Source organism: Desmodus rotundus, chromosome 5 (genome assembly GCF_022682495.2).
Source record: "Desmodus rotundus isolate HL8 chromosome 5, HLdesRot8A.1, whole genome shotgun sequence".
NCBI lineage: Eukaryota > Metazoa > Chordata > Mammalia > Chiroptera > Phyllostomidae > Desmodus > Desmodus rotundus.
In genome coordinates this window covers 77930303-77949387 of record NC_071391.1, presented here as the reverse complement: position 1 = coordinate 77949387, position 19085 = coordinate 77930303, and the positions used below count along the sequence as shown (strand labels likewise).

Below are 19085 nucleotides of genomic sequence, written 5' to 3'. Positions count from 1 at the left end.
TGGAATTTCCTTAGCAATGTGGATATAGCACACTTTGAGGATAACTGCTGCTTGTTGATCATTTAAAGAAATTATTTAACACTTCTAAAAACAGAGCTGTCTGTCTGCTTCTAAATAAATTACCTGTTTTCTCTGTCAGATTTCTGAAATTTAAGATTCTAGGGAACTAAATGCTTTTAATTTTATTCTTACTATTTGCTTTGTTCTAGCATTTCTAACTTGAATTCAAACAAATTACACTGAGCAACTTATTGAGCATTTTTGAAGGAGATGAAGATATCACTGACTTATTTCCCTTTTTAAGTTTATTTTTACTGTTGACACTATTACAGATATCCCCACTGACCCCACCCCCCTTTTCCCACCTCCACCCATGCCCCTCTGCCTCCTCCTCCTTTCTGGCCATCATAACACTGTTGTCTGTGTCCATGGGTTATGCATATATATGTTCTTTGGCTAATCCCTTCACCTTTATTCATCTAATTCCCCCTCCTCTGCCCCTCTGACAGCTCTCAGTCTGTTTCATATATTCATGCCTCTGTTTCTGTTTTGTTCGTCAGTTTATTTTGTTTATTAGATTCCACATATAAGTGAGATCATATGGTATTTATCTTTCTTTGACTGGCTTACTCCACTTAGTATAATAATCTTCACTTCCATCCATGCTGTCACAAAAGGTAAGAGTTCCTTCTTTTTTTACTGAGTAGTACTCCATTGTGTAAATGTACCACAGCTTTCTTATACTCATCTACTGATGGTCATTGGGGTTGTTTTAGATGTTGGCTATTGTAAACAACACTGCAATGAACATAGGTGCATACATTCTTTTAAATTGGCATTTTGGAATTCTTAGGGTATATTTCTAGAAGTGGGATCACTGCGTTGAAAGGCAGTTTCATTTTAAATTTTTTGATGAAACTCCATACTGTTTTCCACAGTGGCTACCCCAGTCTGCATTTCCACCAACAGTGTACCAGGGTTCCCTTTTATCCCCATACTCGCCAGCACTTACTGTTTTATTGTGGGTATTCTGGCAGGTATGAGGTGATAATCTAATTGTGGTTTTATTTTTTGTTTTATTTTATTAAGACTATAACACATATAACCATATAATGAAATTTTTGCTTATGTTCTTTATAAATTATCCATTTTATTAACTATTATGGGAATAAGTTTACAAAGTACTGAATAAAGAATGCCAGATACACTATGAATGTTTTAAAATATTAAACTGGGCATAGTTTGCAAAAACTATAATAATATGTTGTTTTTGAAGCTATTTTTTTTTGTTTTTGATTTTTAAATATATTTTATTGATTATGCTATTATAGTTTTCCCATTTTTCCCCCTTTATTCCCCTCTGCCCTGCACATCCCCTCCTTCCTGCATTGCCCCCCCTTAGTTCATGTCCATGGGTCATACATATAAGTTCTTTGGCTTCTACATTTCCTACACTATTCTTAACCTCCCCTGTCTTATCTTCTACCTGCTATTTATGGTTCTTATTCTCTGTACCTTTTCCCCCTTCTCTTCCCCTCCCACTCCCCCGCTATGTGATATCCATTTCTGTGATTCTGTTCCTGTTCTGGTGGTTTGCTTTGTTTTTGTTTTAGGTTCGGTTGTTAATAACTACGAGTTTGTTGTCATTTTACTGTTCATATTTTTGATCTTCAATTTCTTAGATAAGTCCCTTTAACATTTCATATAATAAGGGCTTGGTGATGATGAACTCCTTTAACTTGACCTCATCTGGGAAGCACTTTATCTGCCCTTCCATTCTAAATGATAGCTTTGCTGGGTAGAGTAATCTTGGATGTGATGCTTGCCTTTCATGACTTTGAATACTTCTTTCCAGCCCCTTCTTGCCTGCAAGGTTTCTTTTGAGAAATCAGCTGATAGTCTTTTTTTTTTTTTAATTTTTATTATTATTCAATTACAGTTGTCTGCATTTTCTCCCCAACCCTCCACCCCACCCCATCTGAACCCACCTCCCTCCCCCGCCTCCACCCTCCCCCTTGATTTTGTTCATGTGTCCTTTATAGTCGTTCCTGTAAAGCCCTCTCCCCACTATCCCGTCCCCATTCCCCTCTGGCTATTGTTAGATTGTTCTTAACTTCAATGTCTCTGGTTATATTTTGTTTATAGTCTTATGGAAACTCCTTTGTAGGTAACTGTCTCCTTTTCTCTTGCTGCTTTTAAGATTCTCTCCTTATCTTTAATCTTGGGTAATATAATTATGATGTGCCTTGGTGTGTTCCTCCTTGGGTCCAACTTCTTTGGGACTCTCTGAGCTTCCTGAACTTCCTGGAAGTCTGTTTCCTTTGTCAGACTGGGGAAGTTCTCCTTCATTATTTTTTGAAATAAGTTTTCAATTTTTTGTTCTTCCTCTTCTCCTTCTGGCACCCCTATAATTCGGATGTTGGAACATTTCAAGATGTCCTGGAGGTTCCTAAGCCTCTGCTCATTTTTTTGAATTCTTGTTTCTTCATTCTGTTCTGGTTGAATGTTTCTTCCTTGCTTCTGGTCTAAACCATTGATTTGAGTCCTGGTTTCCTTCCTGTCACTGTTGGCTCCCTGTATGTTTTCCTTTATTTCACTTTTCATAGCCTTTATTTTTCCTCTAATTTGCGACCACGTTCAACCAATTCTGTGAGCATCCTGATTACCAGGGTTTTGAACTCTGCATCTGACAGGTTGGCTATCTCTTTGTTGCTTAGTTGAATTATTTCTGGAGCTTTAATCTGTTCTTTCATTTGGGCCATTTTGGGTGGGTTTGAGTACATATTAGGACCCTGTGGGTCTCTCCAGTGAACTCTCTTGTAAGGCTGGGAGTTTCTCCTGCTGCCTCAACCCTCACAGGTTTTTTTCTCAGTCAGAGGTTTTGAGGCTTTATTTGCCTGCACTGGAACCCAGGGTTTCGAGGTGTATCTCACTCCCAGTTGTTCCTCCCAGTTTATCTGTACTCGAACGTGGGACCGCGTGGTCTGCCAGCCACTGCCTTGCCACAAGTCCTCTCCCCCCAGCTGCCTGTCTCTGCCCCTCCTACCGCTCTGGATGAATGTTTCTTTTATAACTCCTTGGTTGTTGGACTTCTGTACAGTTCGATTTTCTGTCAGTCCTGTTTGTTTTTTTTTTTTTAAGTTGTTTTGTCCGTCTTTCGGTTGTGCGATGAGGCACAGTGTGTCTACCTATGCTTCCATCTTGGCCGGAAGTCTAATTGTGGTTTTAATTTGCATCTCTCTTACAAGTAGTGATGTTGAACATTTTTTCATATGATGTTGGCCATCTGTGTATCTTCTTTGGAGAAGTGTCTACTGAGGTCTGTTGCCCATTTTTTAATTGGATTGTTTGTCTTCCTGATGTTGATTTGTATAAATTCTTTATATATTTTGGAAATTAACCCCTTATCTGATTTATCATTGACAAATATGTTCTCTTATATAGTGGGTTTCTTTAATATTTGTTGATGGGTTTTTGTGCTTTGCAGAGGCTTTTTAGTTTGATGTAGTCCCATTATTTATTTATTTTTTGTTTCCCTTGCCCAAGGAGATAATATTGGCAATAGTACTTCTACAAGAGATGTCTGAGATTTTACTGCCTGTGTTTTCTTCTAGGATTTTTATGCTACTTTTTTAGTCATGTTTTGTTAAGGACATGTATTACTTTCTTAAATTCCCTTACTTAGGAAGCTAAATTATGAGCGCCTTATAAGGATGGTTAATTAATTTATTCAAATTTTAAGGCAATGTGTTTGTGTCTGATAATGTGCTAGATACTTTCGAATAGGTTAGCTCCGTGATTTTTCAACTGGTGTGCCACAAGAATTTTTAAAACATGCAATACCTGACTATTTAGTCAGGGACACTGACTCTTTTCCCTTAGATTGCTAAATTAAAAAAATAACAACAGTCACTACAACAATTGCCATCTGGTATAAATAAATCCAAGTTTTTTTTTTTTGTCAGATCGACAGAAAACAGTATAGTTTTTTGGTTCACTACAGAATTTTAGTAATTAGTTTATGTGGAAAAAGGTTGAGAATCACTGGATTAGCTCATTTAAATTATGTAATAATGTGATTTAGACTGATTGGCTTCAAAATTGAATAGGAATAGGGATGATTTGGTAGGAGCAGCATCTATCTATCTATCTATTATATTGTCACATTTCCGTTACACTGATCCATGTTACATTGCACATGGCAGATTAGCAAAGTCAGGTAGCTTTTTATGTCTCGACAGAAGAAATTCCCTCATGGTCCTAGGAATGTACTCATCTCAAACTCAACTGTAGGTAGTCTTCTGTTTTGTTGTACTATCAGTTCAACACTCTTAGCAGAACTGAAGGTGGCCAAATAACATACTTATATTTTTATTCATTTGTTTGTCTAATAAGAGGCATATCTTGCATATGCTGCTCTCCCTCTTTGAATCTGGTCCTTGGTAACAATGAACTTCAACTCAGAACTTTAAACCAGAAATTGATGAGATGAAAACTGACAACAAAGAAAATAAAGTTTCAGTTTTGAAAGCAAGGGGTTTAACATGTTAAAAGAAGTGTTTCTGTGTACTGCAGTGGAGAATGCTATTTTTTGCTTGTCATATAAATCTACTTGCATCTTTATGATTTATTGCTTTGATGCAGTTATTTTATGTAAATTCCTGTAGAGTTCCTAGAGTAAAAGTAAAATATATTTAGATTTTTTTCTAAATTACTTATCATCAATAAAGAAGGTCATATTTTAAGTCTTGCAATATCTCCCTTCTTAAAAATAACTAAGCTTTTGAGGACTGGAAATTTATAGTACCTAAGAAACTATAAAAATGTAATTCTTAAGGTTATATATTTCTTCCATCTTCCTATCTTCCCTAAAATACATATTGTTATAATTGTTTACTTTCAAAATGCATCCATTATTCTCTCTGTTCTTCTTGTTTGCTTAGAATAATGGATAGAGAGAGCATTCGCCAGATGGGAGGGGATGTGGGGGAATGGGTGAAGAGGTGAGGGGATTAGAAGTACAAATAGGTAGTTACAGAATAGCCACGGGGATGTAAAGTACAGCGTAGGAAATGGAGTAGCCAAAGAACTTATATGCGTATGACCCATGGACATGAACAAAGCTATGGGGATTGCCTGCGGGAGTGGCAGGTGCAGGGTTGACGGATGGCAAATGGGAAAAATTGGGACAGCTGTAATAGTATGATTAATAAAATACAATTTAAAAATTAAAAAATTGGAACTTCAAAAAAATTGAAAAAAATGCAAACAAATGCCACAGGTATTTGAGAAGTTAGTAACTGAAATAAGTTTGTTTAGAAGTAGTATACTAGGCTGTGATTTGGTAACTGAGTTTAGGTGATGGCTTCATGGGTGTTTACTATGCTCTTTTTCTTTCTATTGTATGAATTCGAAATATTACACAATGAGGAATTGAACTATATATATTCACACATGTTTTTCTTGTTTTTCTGTTTGAAGGAACTAGCTGAACAACTTAAAGCCCAACTAGAAAAGGCAAATAAATTCAAAGAAACTGTAACACAGATTTCATCAAAAAAATCTGGGGTAGAGGTAAGTAATAAAAGTTTGTTTGTAGGTATAAAATTACCTTGTACAATGCTACTTGGCAGTGGTAGTATTTTAATATGAAAGGTGTCTCTGTCAGTGTTTTTCTGTGGTATGTGATTGTTTGCTTGTTTTTAAAATTTATTTTCATATGAATTGTTTTATGTTCCACTAGTGCAGGTGTGTCAAACTCACTTTCTTTCACCGGGAGCCACATCAGCCTCGTGATTGCCTTCAAAGGGCCAAATGTAATTTTAGGACTGTGTAAATGTAACTACTCCTTAACAGTTAAGCGAGAGCTCGGCTCTGCCGCCGGGTAGAAAACAAGGTGCCAGGCCAGATAAAACAAGGTGGAGGGCTGAATTCTGCCCGCGGGCCTTGTGTTTGCCACCTGTGCGCTAGTGTGTCCTGATGGGAAAAAGCCCAGGCCAAGGAGACCTGCTTTTGTTGTGGACTCTGTCATTTACTGACTCTTTGTGCAAATCACACTGGTTTTTAAGTTCTTGCCCTTTAGAATGAGAGCCTTGGGTTTGGTATGCATGTTATGTAAAACAAATTATTTTGTTCCATGATTCATTCATCCATCTATTAGTGAACAAAACAGATAAAAACACATCCTGCATGGAGTTTCATGAGGGTAGGGAGAAAGAGACAATAAATAATAAAATAATAAATTAGTCAGCATGTTATGTAGTTATTTACATATAGGTGGTATTTAAACTGGTGTTGCATGAAGTCACCCTGAGAATAAAGGTAGGGAGAAAAAGTTGAAGAGCTGAGTTGGGTGCGTTAGAATGTTGAGAAGTTTATAGCGAGGCTTATAACTAATTTTAAAGGACTGTACTCAAAGATTAATTTACATAACTTAATGTTGGTATGAGAGGAGAATGTTTGCAGTGGAGATGAGAATGTATTAAGTCAAGTTCCATAAAATTTTCTTCAAGCTAACATTATTAATGATTTAGACAGTAGTATAGAGTGTATATTTATGAAATTGGCTGCTTTTACTAAGTTGTACTAGCTAATGTTTTTAAAAAGTTGTTAATTGAGAACTTCTTGCACAGGTTAAGGAATTGAGAATGAGAAACTTTGTAGGATTAAAATGTAGGGACTAAAGGAAAAAAGCTAAAACTAGGTACTGTACAGTATATCATATAGTTTTGCCAAATTTATTTTTCCAGGTGTCATTGTGGTCATAATACTTTTGTGCTCTGAGACTTTTGTGGGTTCTTAGTGCTAACTACGTTAAATACTGGCCCTTCCTGCAGTACAGCCTCTCACAGGATAGCCCCATTTTTCAACCCCACCTCCAAAGCTGTCTCATACGTAACCTACCTGTCTCCTCGACATTTACATATGCTATTAATGATCTGTGTCAGATCCACCCTCTTGAGCCTTGTCCACTTTTCAGTTTCTCTCTGCCTCCTTTATGAACCCTAAGAATTCTCAGTGGACTTTATCTGTTCACATTTGTATTCTTGTCATTACCCTCTAATCTGTACCTATCTTTTTCCTGACACTGTATATGGAGGGTTCTAAAGTTGTGGCTGGACTTCAGGTTATCCTTGAAATTGAAAGCACTTCAACTAAAAAAAATTAAAGCAGATATTCTGTTAAATAACATTTCTTCTGATTAAGGATACTGTAGAGTAATTGACAGATTGTATCTCATCCCTTGAACATATAACTCTATATTATTATCGATGCCCTGAGGTATTTTAGCTCCTCCTAGCTTTTGAACATTGGACCTCGTAACTCAGTGGAGTAGAATTCAAACTTGTGTTCAAAGTTGTGTTCAAAGTAGTGTACAAAGTAGAATTTCTATTTGTCAGCTTTTTTGGGAAACTGTTTCGTTCTTTGAAGCTCTCAAAGAACCATTTTTATCTTAAGGATTCCTTGACCGGAAAGAAAATTTATCTTCTTTGAAGAGATGAGATACTTGCACGTTTAGTTCAGGTTTTGTTGAAACAAACCCCTGCCAACAATTCTGAAGTAATTTCCTACTGCCATTAAAGTATTTATTCCTTCAGAGTCAGGGCCTGATGGCTCATCTGCCTTTCAAAGTACAGTAGTTTAGTTAAGACACGAGAATGGAATTCATATTTGTTTACTACACCACAGAAATGTGCTGACTTTATAGAGGAAAATCTTGGAATACTTCTGATAGAAATTTTGCCTGTTCAGAGGAAAGAAAATCCCATTCATACAACAGTTGAACTGAGAGGAATCCTTTCATTTTTTACTTTGTTAGAAGTGTTAGGTATTATGAATAAGGTAAATCTCTTGATTTAATGATCTATGAATATAATTTGACTTTAGTGAAAAACAGGAAACACTTGTGATTATTGATTTGCTTATTCTATTCCCCTTTACAGGGTGAACTATTTAGTATGTAGGGGAACGGCTCTTTCTTTTAGTTCATTTATAGTGCCTACGTTAATGCTTGACACATTATAAATAACGAGAAATACTTAAAATATTTGTTGTATGAGTGTCTACAGTTTATTTTCTTCCCTATAGTTTTCTATTGTAAACCTTAAAACACCACGAACTTGGTAAATCCTCTAGTCTGGCCTTCCTATGAGTGTAGCGTCCTTATCTAAGTAATCACCCAGGTGCATAGTATCTTCATCTAACTTCTGCTGGGCACTGAGTGATGAGATCCATTGACTTTGGGAGGATTGCCAGTTCTGTGTCAGGACAAATCTAATCTTATTCTTTACTATTATTTGATGCTAATCTGCCCTTCTTTAACCAGTGAACAGTCCGTCAGGGAATCACATCATGGACACATTTCATTTAAGGGAATTCAGCTCTATACTTTTTCTTTTTTCTAGCAGCGTAGGAAATTCAGTGTACTGTTTGCAGTAAATAATGAAATAGTCACCACATAATGAATGGTGCAATGGCTCAAATGTTTAGTTCACACTGCTGGCAAAGAAGAGAAATGCGTTATTATAACCCCCAAGCAGCTGTGTGGAGATGGTTTCATAGGCATCCTCTTGAAAGCAATTGGAGAAATTAACTGGAGGCCTTAGAGGGTCATAGAGAAATATTAACTAATAACTAATTAAAGAAATAGATAAACTCATCTGTGGCATTTTGTACATAAAGTCAGGCACTTGAAAGTACTTCCAGTAGTTCGACCATAATTCATTATTACTGTAACACTGTGTTTTGAATTGGATTCTTAGATATATTTTAAGTTCACTATATTACCATTGCTGTGATTCATAGACTGTGTTGTATGCCTACCTTATTATTTTATGTTTTGGCATCCCAACCACTGCAACTGATACCCAGAAAAACTGTAAAACAGAAAAAAGGAATTCCAAGATTAAAAAAAGTACAGTAATGATTATTTGCCTTTCATTTTTAAGCAGTGAGGTTTGACCGTTATTCAACAAATATGTTTTTTTTAATTTTTAATTTTTATTTTTTATTGTTGTTCAAGTACAGTTGTCTTCATTTTCCCCCCACCTCTCCTCCTGGCCCCACACATCCCCACCTCACACCCTTGATCCTACCCCCCTTTGGCTTTGTCCATGTGTCCTTTATACATGTTCCTTGATGACCCTTTCACTTCTTTCCCCTGCTATCCCCCCCCTCCATTGGTTACTGTCAATTTGTTCTTTATTTCCATGTCTCTGGTTATATTGTGCTGCTTGTTTGTTCTGTTGATTAGGTTCCACTTATAGGTGAGATCATATGGTATCTGTCTTTCACCACCTGGCTTATTTCACTTAGCATAATGCTCTCCAGTTCCATCTATGCTGTTGTGAAGGATAAGAGTTCCTTCTTTATTTCTGCTGCGTAGTATTCCATTGTGTAAATGTACCACAGTTTTTTTATCCACTCATTTCCTCATGGGCACTTAGGTTGCTTCCAGCACTTGGCTATTGTAAATTGTGTTGCTATGAACATTGGGATGCATAGGTTCTTTTGAATTGGTGTTTCAGGATTCCTAGGGCATAATCTCAGCAGTGGAATTGCTGGGTCAAAAGACAGCTCCATTTTTAGTTTTCTGAGGAAATTCCATACTGTTTTCCATAATGGTTGCACCAGTCTGCATTCCCACCAACAGTGCACTAGGGTTCCCTTTTCTCCATAACCTCACCAGCACTTGTTGTTTGTTGATTTGTTTATGATGGCCATTCTGACCAGTATGAAGTGGTATCTCATTGTGGTTTTAATTCACATCTCTCTGATAGCTAGTGATGCTGAATATCCTTTCATATGTCTCTGGGCCCTCTGTATGTCCTCCTTGGAGAATTGTCCATTGAAGTTCTTTGCCTATTATTTAATTGGGTTGTTTGTCTTCCTAGAGTGGAGTTGTGTGAATTCTTTATATATTTTGGAAATCAAACTCTTGTCCGGGGTATCATTGGCAAATATATTGTCTCATACGGTTTTTTCCCTTTTCATTTTGCTGATGTGTTCTTTAGCTGTGCAGAAGCTTTTAATTTTGATGAAGTCCCATTTGTTTATTCTTTCCTTTATGCCCCTTGCCCTAGGGTTCATATTGGTGAAAATATTGCTGTGTAGAATATTTGAGATTTTTCTGCCTCTGTTCTCTTCTAGGAATTTTATGGTGTTGCAACTTATAGTTAAGTCTTTTATCCTTCTTGAGTTTATCCACAAATACTTCTTTTAAAAATTTAAATTTTTAATTATTTATTTTATTTTATTAAACTTATTGGGATGACATTGGGATTAATAGGATCATATAGGTTTCAAGTGCACACTTCTGTGACACATGATCTCTACGCTGTACTATGTGTCCACCACCCACAGTCAAATTATCTTCCATCAACACATATTTGGCCCCCTTTACCTTTTACTACTCCTCAACCCCCTTCCCTCTGCTAACCACCATTCTGTTGGCTGTGTCTATGAGTTTCAGTTTTACATTCCATATATGAGTGAAATCATGTGGTTCTTATTTTTTTCTGACTGATTTCTTTCACTTAGCATAATGTTCTCAAGGTTCAACCATGTTGTTGCAAATGGCAGTATTTCATCTTTTTCTCTTGCCTGAGTAGTATTCCATTGTATATGAGGTTGTCTGGAAAAAGTCCAGCTATTGTTAATATGATAAGAACAGTTAGCTCAACATCGATGTAACCTGGCAGCCAGGGAGAGTGGACTGGAATGCGCATGTGTGAACACTGACAGCTTCACTGTACTGTCAGTGGGGTGGTCGACGCTGTCGAGTAGGCATGTGTACTGTGTGGCCATCGCATTCAAAATGTCTGAGTAAGTAGAGCAATGGTGAATCTGCATTTAATTTTACATTAAGCTTGAACATTGCTCCACGGAAACTATTTGGATGATTCAGAATGCCACAGCTATGGACAACTGGTGATTGTAACTTCATCATGACAACACACCTGCTCATGCATCATGTGTCACACAGAGTTTTTTGGTAAAACATCAAGTCACCCAGGTGATGCAGTCCCACTACAGCCCAGATGTGGTGCCCTGTGACTTCTGGGTTGTCCCAAAACTAAAATCATCTTTGAAAGGGAAGAGATTTCAGACCATTGATGTGATTCAGGAAAATACAAGGGGACAGCTGATGGTGATTGGGAGAACTGTGTGAGGTCCCAACGTGCCTACTTTGAAGGGGACTGAGATGTCATTGTCCCATGTACAGTGTTTCTTATATCTTGTATCTTCTTCAATAAATGTCTCTTTTTCATATTACATGTTTGGATACCTTCTGGACAGATCTGCTTTATCCATTCCTCTGTCAAAGGATACTTTGGTTTTCTCCATGTCTTGGCCACTGTGAATAATGCTGCAATGAACATAGGTGTTTATCTATCTTTGTCAATAAATGTCTTTGAGTTTTTCAAGCAGACACCCAGAAGAGGGATTGCTGAATCACATGGTAACTCTATTCTTAATTTTTTGAGGAATTGCCACACTGTATCCCATAGTGGCTCTACCAGTTTACATTCCTACCAGCAGTGAATGAGGGTTCCTTTTTCTTTACAATCTCTCCAGTACTTTTTATTACCCGTCTTACTGATTATAGCTAAGCTGATAGGTGTGAGGTAGTATATCATTGTAGTTTTGATTTGCATTTCCCTAATAGCTGGTGAAGTTGAACATCTTTTCATATATCTGTTGGTCATATCTGTTTGTATATCTTAGGAGAAGTGTCTGTTCAGGTCCTCTACTCATTGGATTATTTGTTTATTGTTGAGTTGTATGAATTTTTGTATATTTCACATATTAACCCCTTGTCAGAGGTGTTTGCAAATATCTCCCATTTGGTTGGTTGCCTTTTCGTTTTGCTGTCAGATTCTGTGCTGTGCAGAAGTTTTTAATTTGGTATAGACCCACTCATTTATTTTTGCCTTTACTTCCTTTGCCTTTGGGTTCAAAATCATAAAATGTTCTCTATGGCCAAAGTGTATAAATTTAGTACCTATGTTTTCTTCTATGTAATTTATTATTTCAGATCTTTTATTTAGGTCTTTGATCTATTTTGAATTAATTTTTATATATGAGGACAAACTGTTATCTAGTTTCATTATTTTGCATGTGGCTTTCCTATTTTCCCAGCACTATTTATTGAAGAGGCTTTCTTTTTTCCATTGTGTGTTTTTGTCTCCTTTGTCAAAAAATATTTGCCATATACATGTGGTTTCATTTCTGGGCTCTGAGTTCTCTTCCATTGGTCTGTGTGTCTGGTTTTTCTGTCAGTACCATGCTGATTTGATTATCGTGGCTCAGTAGTATAATTTGAAGTCAGGTAGTGTGATACCTCCAGCTTTGTTCTCTTTTCTCAGGATTGCTTTGGCTATTCAGGGTCTTTTGTGGTTCTGTACAAATCTGGTGATTTTTTTTGTTCTATTTCTATAAAAAATGATATTGGAATTTTGATGGGGATTGCATTAAATTCAAAATATTGCTTTGGGTAATATGGCCATTTAACCATGATTCTCCTAGTTCATGAAGATGGAATATCTTTCCATTTCATTTTATATTTTTCATTCTCTTTAATAGTGCTTTGTTATTTTTGAGTATATAGGTCCTTCACATCCTTTGTTAAGTTTATTTCTAGATATTTTATTCTTTTGCTTGCAATTGCAAAAGTTTCATTGACTTTTTAGTGAATTTGACTTTCTTTATACTGATAATTCATGTAGAGAATAATTATTTCAATAGGGTATAAGCTTCGTATAGGCAACGACTATATTTCTTTTAGTTACTACATAGGGTAGGCACTTTTACAAATACTGAATGAATGAATGAGTCAGAGAGGTAAGGCAGAACCAGGAAAGTGAAGTGCTTAAAATTGGGGAAAAAAGACTTTTAGGCAGATAATATGGGGTCTGGCAGAAGTAATAATGCCCAATTGAGTGTGATTGGTAGGGTAATAATATGGGTATAATAATTTATAGTTTTAATTGGAACATTTCACCTAAAATGTCATATGGTGTGCTTGCATGTGATATTGTTATGTTACAGAGTTACATGCTTACGATTTTGTAATAAAAATTTTTGTAATAAGAAAGGGGCACTATTTGTGTTGTACCCCGTATAATAAACAGAATCAAATGCTCTCCAGTCAAGTTAGATGGTAATTGGTATTTATTAGATTTAGTAATTTGAAAGTCTTTAGGAGATTAGCATTAGCAGTAATATAAACTTAGAAACCAGATTATAGTGTTTTGCCTATCTCCGTTATCCAGTAAGAAAATGAATAGAGAGATGCCCTTTAAAACATGACAATTCATTAATTAAAGAATAAAAGTAGTGATAATTTTTACCATCCACTTAATATTGTGTGTGAATGTAAGATCAAGAAGAAAATTGAAATGAGAATAATTTGCTTTGTTATGTTTCAACTTGATTTTTGATAAAGTAGTTTACTAATAGTCTTTATGTAGTTCCTTATTAAAACCTTTCCAGTAACATTCTCTTTATCATAGAATAAAGTTTACTCTTATTCTATACTGTACCAGGCATGTAAGTATTTAGCTAAAAATTTGTAGGAAAAGATTACAGATTGGAAGTGTGGGAGATGTAACTTCTTCCAAAAATTCGGGAAAGTGGAAAGCATTTCAGAACTGATAATGAAAAAAATAGAAGTTGTGTGGAGAAGCTAATTTAACAGTTGTGTAGAGGAGCTCATTTAAAAAGCTTGTTTTGTCATTTAGTTGCTTTATTTCTTATAATTGGGTTTTAGGATTTTTTTAAATTGAAGAAACATTTATAAAAATGACAACTAATGCATAAGTGATAGACCCTTTTAACATTGTCTAGATGATCACCTTATTTGAAGTTTGCTTCCATGATTCCTTTAAAAAAAAAATCAAGTAAACTTTTGATATTTTCCCCCACTTTTTCCCTAAAAAGATTATGATCATATTACATTATGGTGGGTAAGAAAAGTCTAGGAGACTTAAGATAATCCATAATATTATGTGAAAGCTAAATCACTTTTATGCTTTTATGTCATTGTCGTTATTAAATATAAACCTTCAACACTCTTCACAGTAGTTTTGAAAGTTATCTCTAACTATTTCTAAAGGGTGAAGACCAGCAAGAAGTGATTCTTGTCAGAACAGATCAGTTGGGAAGAGTTTGGCCTGTGAACACACCAGGAAAACCTCTGGAATCTAAAGGAGGAAGAAGGAAGAGACAGATGGTATGTGTAACACACATCTTTGTTTCTTCAGAATTCCTTTTTTTCTTCTTGGGGCTTTCTTTTCATCAGACTACTTCAAATTATTTTCTGAAAATTCTGCATAATGCAAATATTAGATGGCAGTAAATTATGTCATTATTTTTATTTTTAGTTAGATCCCTTTGCCTTTTATAAAATGGAATGTAATTCACTACAGTTTTCAAAAAACTGTGAACGTTGACTTTTTACGGCAATTTTAATTTTAATGTACATTTCTTTAACATTATTTCTAGCTTCCTTTTATATACTTTCCATAGGTTTTATGGAAAACTTTGATCTCCTAGACCTTTTATCTGTGTTAGCTACTTTGAGACCCGGTGGTGGGATAGCCATGCAACGTCTTAATTATGTAATTGCTGTGATCTTTATAAACCTAATTGTCTTTCCCATCTTTCAGCTCTAGCAATTCATTTTTGTCACTACCTTGAGGCTCCTGAGATGGAAAAAGCAATGTATTCAGTTTTCCCAAATTAGGGTTTTTTAAAAAAAATTTCTAAGATCATACAAGTGGTGGTTTAGTCCACAAAAGTTTAGTTCATTCAGTTTTTCTGTCAAATGTTTACTGTTTTCCTGTAAAGTACCTGTGCTGCTAGATATAATAATGATCTCATTCAGCAAAAAGGCCTGGAAGAGATAGCTCTTCTAATGAAATGTGAGGGTTTTGGGGCTTGGAGGGGGGATGCGGCAGGAAAATAGGAAAGGTTTAAACTACATGAAATGATAGAACTGACTAGGGACCCAAGTTGCAACCCAAAGTTGCATTGCCAGATAGCATTGGGGGCTCTTTCAGAATTGCTTGCTACCAAACAGTCTAGGTACAGCAGTACAGAGGTAGACACACTTATTCAAGATTGAGGTTTGCTTTTCGAGTACAGTGAAAGGATAATAGAGCCAGAAATTGAGGACCTGGAGCCAGAGAATGATTGAAGTCATGGAACATGCCATTTAAGTAGTGAAAGACAGGAATAGTCGGGGAAAAATATTGGGGATGTGGTTCCAAAGATTTCAAAGAAATTAAAGAGCGGATTTTATTTGTATAAGAAAGTGTGAAAATAATATTGGGGGGCTTTGATTTGGGAGGAAATAAATAGCACTTTTATTTTTCACAAGTAGGTATGGAACCCATTGGTAGGAAAACACAGGATTGATTTAGTTACGAATCACAATATTTGCTCTGTTTCTGATAGAGCTGTTTGATTTGGGTTTGCTAATACTTTTCTGTTTTCAACATGCTTACTTAGTTTCTGGATAACTGCAGACTTCCCTCCATAGTGGTAGGGAATTTTACTACAAGGAGGAGACGAGTAGAGGGGACAGAAAGGAGACAGTTATTCTCCCTTTTCCCCCAAACTCAGAAATCCGTTAATGTCGTGGCTTGTTCCCTGGGCAAGAGGAAAGGAAAGGAGCAGAAAAGTAGGGACTGTTATTCTAATGGAAATTGTTCCACATGGAAACAAATAGAATAGGAATTTATAGGAAGGTAAGATTGTGATACATAGTGGGATTTGTACATTTAATATCAGATTTCTGGGTAATTCATTGAAATGTTTCAGAAACTTATGTTTTCACTAAATTAATGTTCACTTTGTCATAGGCTTCAACCCATGAGGAAAAAGAAAGGGTCAGATACTTTCGTGATGATGATAAGCTAAGCCTGAATGATTTAGTCAAGAACGAAAAGATGGGAACAGCAGAAAATCAAAACAAACTTTTTATGAGAATGGCATCTAAGGTAAGATATATTCTTAGATATCTTTGGATTTTTGGAAAGCTGCTTACTCATTCTAGTGTTGATCTACTTTTCAGACAGAGCTGGTTCTTTCTAATCCTGATTAATTTTATTAAATTAAAACCTGGGTAAGACATATTAGGAACATACATTTTGGAATTGATTGGGAAATATATATTTAGGATTTAGTTTGTTTTTAAATATGAACTATGGCTTAGTTTTTTAATGTATTCCATGAAAATGTTAATTACATATTTGATCTACCATTTAAGGGTAAGTTTTAGGCCAGAGATTAATGTCAACAGTGTGATGCTATTAGGTTACCAGTCTGTTTTGTCACAGTGCTCCTCCAGTTCTTCATAATTATGCCACGAGAGTGTATTTGGTATAATATACTATAGATTAGAGAGAAGACATCTTGGAGTAATATTGTCTATTTATATGAAAATTTTATTTTTACATGAGATTGTATATTAATACATAAATATGGATAGTAGTGTGAATTTTTGTTTCAGATAGTATTTTTTGTTGCAGTCTGTTCCATTGCAATCCTTTCCAAACACTACCATTAAAGTTTTTTATAAAAGAGAAATATTTAACTTAGCTCTATAATAAAGTTTTACCCCACTGGAAAAATTCAGCTCACTGACTATATATTTGCAAATAAAGTTTTATTGGTATACAGCTATGCACATTAGGTTACATATTGTGTATAATGGCCAGGTTGAGGAGTCGTGACAGACTTTAATAGCCTACAAAGCTGGTATTATCTACTGACTGGTCCTTTACAGAAAACATTTGCCCATCCCTGCTTTATGATACCAGTATTTACTTTTTGATGGTAAAAATTTGAACTGGTGTCTGATGGACAAGGAGGGACACTGTACTGTACTTTTTCAGACTTTTTAAAAAACTGTGTGAACATATTACCTGGTGAAAAAAATTAAAACTGGAATAAAGGTAACCAAAGTAACTGAGTGTGTATGTGGGGGGGAGGGGTAAAACAATCTTGGGTTTCAATAGAAATGGTAATTCTTCCGATCACCAAAAAGCGTGTCGGATGTTAAGGTTAGCACATTAGGATCATTTTACTTTTGTTTATTGTGTGGAAAATACTAGAAATTGCCTCAGCTCTGGAAATTCAGTGCAGAAATAAAGACATTTTTATGAATGTTTTCTCAGAAATGGGACAGATCACTTAATGTGGAAGTCTGAATTAAATATAGTTTTTAGTAATCTATCATAGTCCATTTAGGTTTATACACAAGATAAAAACTTGTTAAAAATTGTAATAGTCATTTATGGATTCAACAGTTGTTTATTGAACACCTGATTTGTGCTGTAGGTAGAGAAGTGGTCAAGTCAGAGTTCCTCCCCTCAAAGGATGACACAGAAAATGAACAAATACATGATAAACATATAACATAAATAATGTATCACAAAGTAGAATTTTTTTTTTTAGGGAATAAAGTAAAATGGAGATAGAGTGGTATCTGCAGTAGAGTGTTGATTGAAGGCCTTTTGGAGGTGATATTTTAGCAGAGTCTGAACCAAGTGAGGGAGTGGTCCATGTGACTATCTAGGGGAAGAATATTCCTGCAGAAGAATCAGGGAATGCAATGTGTCTGAAGCAGAGATAAGCTTGAAGAGCATTAAAAGACAGCAAGATGACACATGTAACTGGTAGTAGGGGGAAAGGGAAGTAGAAGATGAGATGGGAGACATACTAGGAGGCAGATCATGTAATGTCAAACAGGCTATTGGCATAAGGACTTTTTGTTTTTGTTTAAATGGTGGGAAGCCTTTTGAAGGTATTTTACCAGGACCGTGGCATGATCTGGTTTATGTTTTACAGTTGTCCCACAGATCTCGTATATTCTGGGGTTTTTTTCCAGTCTTTTTTTCCTCTCTGCTTTTCAGTTGTGGAAGTTTATATTTCCCCATTCTCACACTCAGAGATTCTTTCCTCAGCTGTGTCCGGTTTACTAATAAACCTATGAAAGGCATGCTTCATTTCTTTTACAGTGTTGTTTTTATCTCTAACTTTTTGTTCTTTCTGAAAATTTTCCATCTCTCTGCTTCCATTATCCATCTGCTCTTGGTGAGCCTGTGCCCCTGGAGCGTGTACCTCACCAGTATTTCTCGCTGTTTTCCAAGCTTAGTTGGGATAGGATGGCTAGAGGAGGCTGGAGCTCTATAGGTAGGTTAGGCTCTGATGAAACCCTAGCCAGCTGAGCTTCAGTAAAATAGTGTTTACTGAGGGCAGACCTTGCTAAGAAGAACAGAATGTTGTGGTATATTTTAAAATGGTTCCCTTTCTCTGGGAAACAGGAGTGGATTTTTTTTCTAATCATTACTGAGGACCTGGCAGAGCTCCTAGAGGGGTAAAGTTTACAAAAGTATGGGGTGGAGGGCCCTGTGACTGGGTTCTCTGGGAAGTTTTTAATTTTCAGGCTGGTCCACACTGAGCCTCTAGCAGTTGGTCAGTTACCCTGACACTGCTTCCTGCAGAATCACTGGTTTCTGCACGGATGAACTGGGACTCTTTGTACCCACCTTCCTGTCTCTCCAACTTTGGGGGCAGCCACTTTCCTGATGGGACTTAAGAAATTATTAATGATGAAAGTCTGAAGACAGCCCTGGAGCACTGTCTGGAACAGGATAAAAAGGATTTAACAAATGAGACTGAGAAAGGAGAGGGAGAGAAGGAAAACTGAGGGTGTGGTATTTCAGAAGCCAGAGGAGACAGCAAGGAAGTGTTGAATAACTGTCAGCTGCTTGTGAGAGGTAAAATGCATCCGTATTGGTAAAGAAGAAATAACATTTGCTCTGCTGATGTTATAATCTTGTATGTAGAAAACCCTAAAGACTACCAAAAAGGTATTAAAACTAATAAATAATTGAATAAAATTTCAGGACACAAACTCAACATACAAAAGTCAGTTGCATTTGTAGACACTAACAATGAACTATCTGGAAAAGAAATAAAACTATCCCATTTACAATAACATGAAGAACAATAAAATACTTAGGAATAAATTTAACAAGGAGGTAAACGATCTGTACACTAAAAACTGTAAGACA

At 36.0% G+C, this 19085-nt stretch overlaps 1 protein-coding gene across 2 annotated transcripts in view; it reads left to right on the top strand.

Annotated features, from left to right (window-relative positions):
* Window positions 1-19085, top strand: part of CWF19L2 (CWF19 like cell cycle control factor 2) — a 105363-nt gene that overhangs the window by 50173 nt on the left and 36105 nt on the right. For both annotated transcript variants that reach the window (XM_024570737.3, XM_024570736.3), the window contains exons 10-12: window positions 5482-5574; window positions 14117-14233; window positions 15867-16004. In XM_024570737.3, coding sequence (XP_024426505.2) covers window positions 5482-5574; window positions 14117-14233; window positions 15867-16004 — 348 coding nt within the window. The remainder of the gene's footprint in view (window positions 1-5481; window positions 5575-14116; window positions 14234-15866; window positions 16005-19085) is intronic.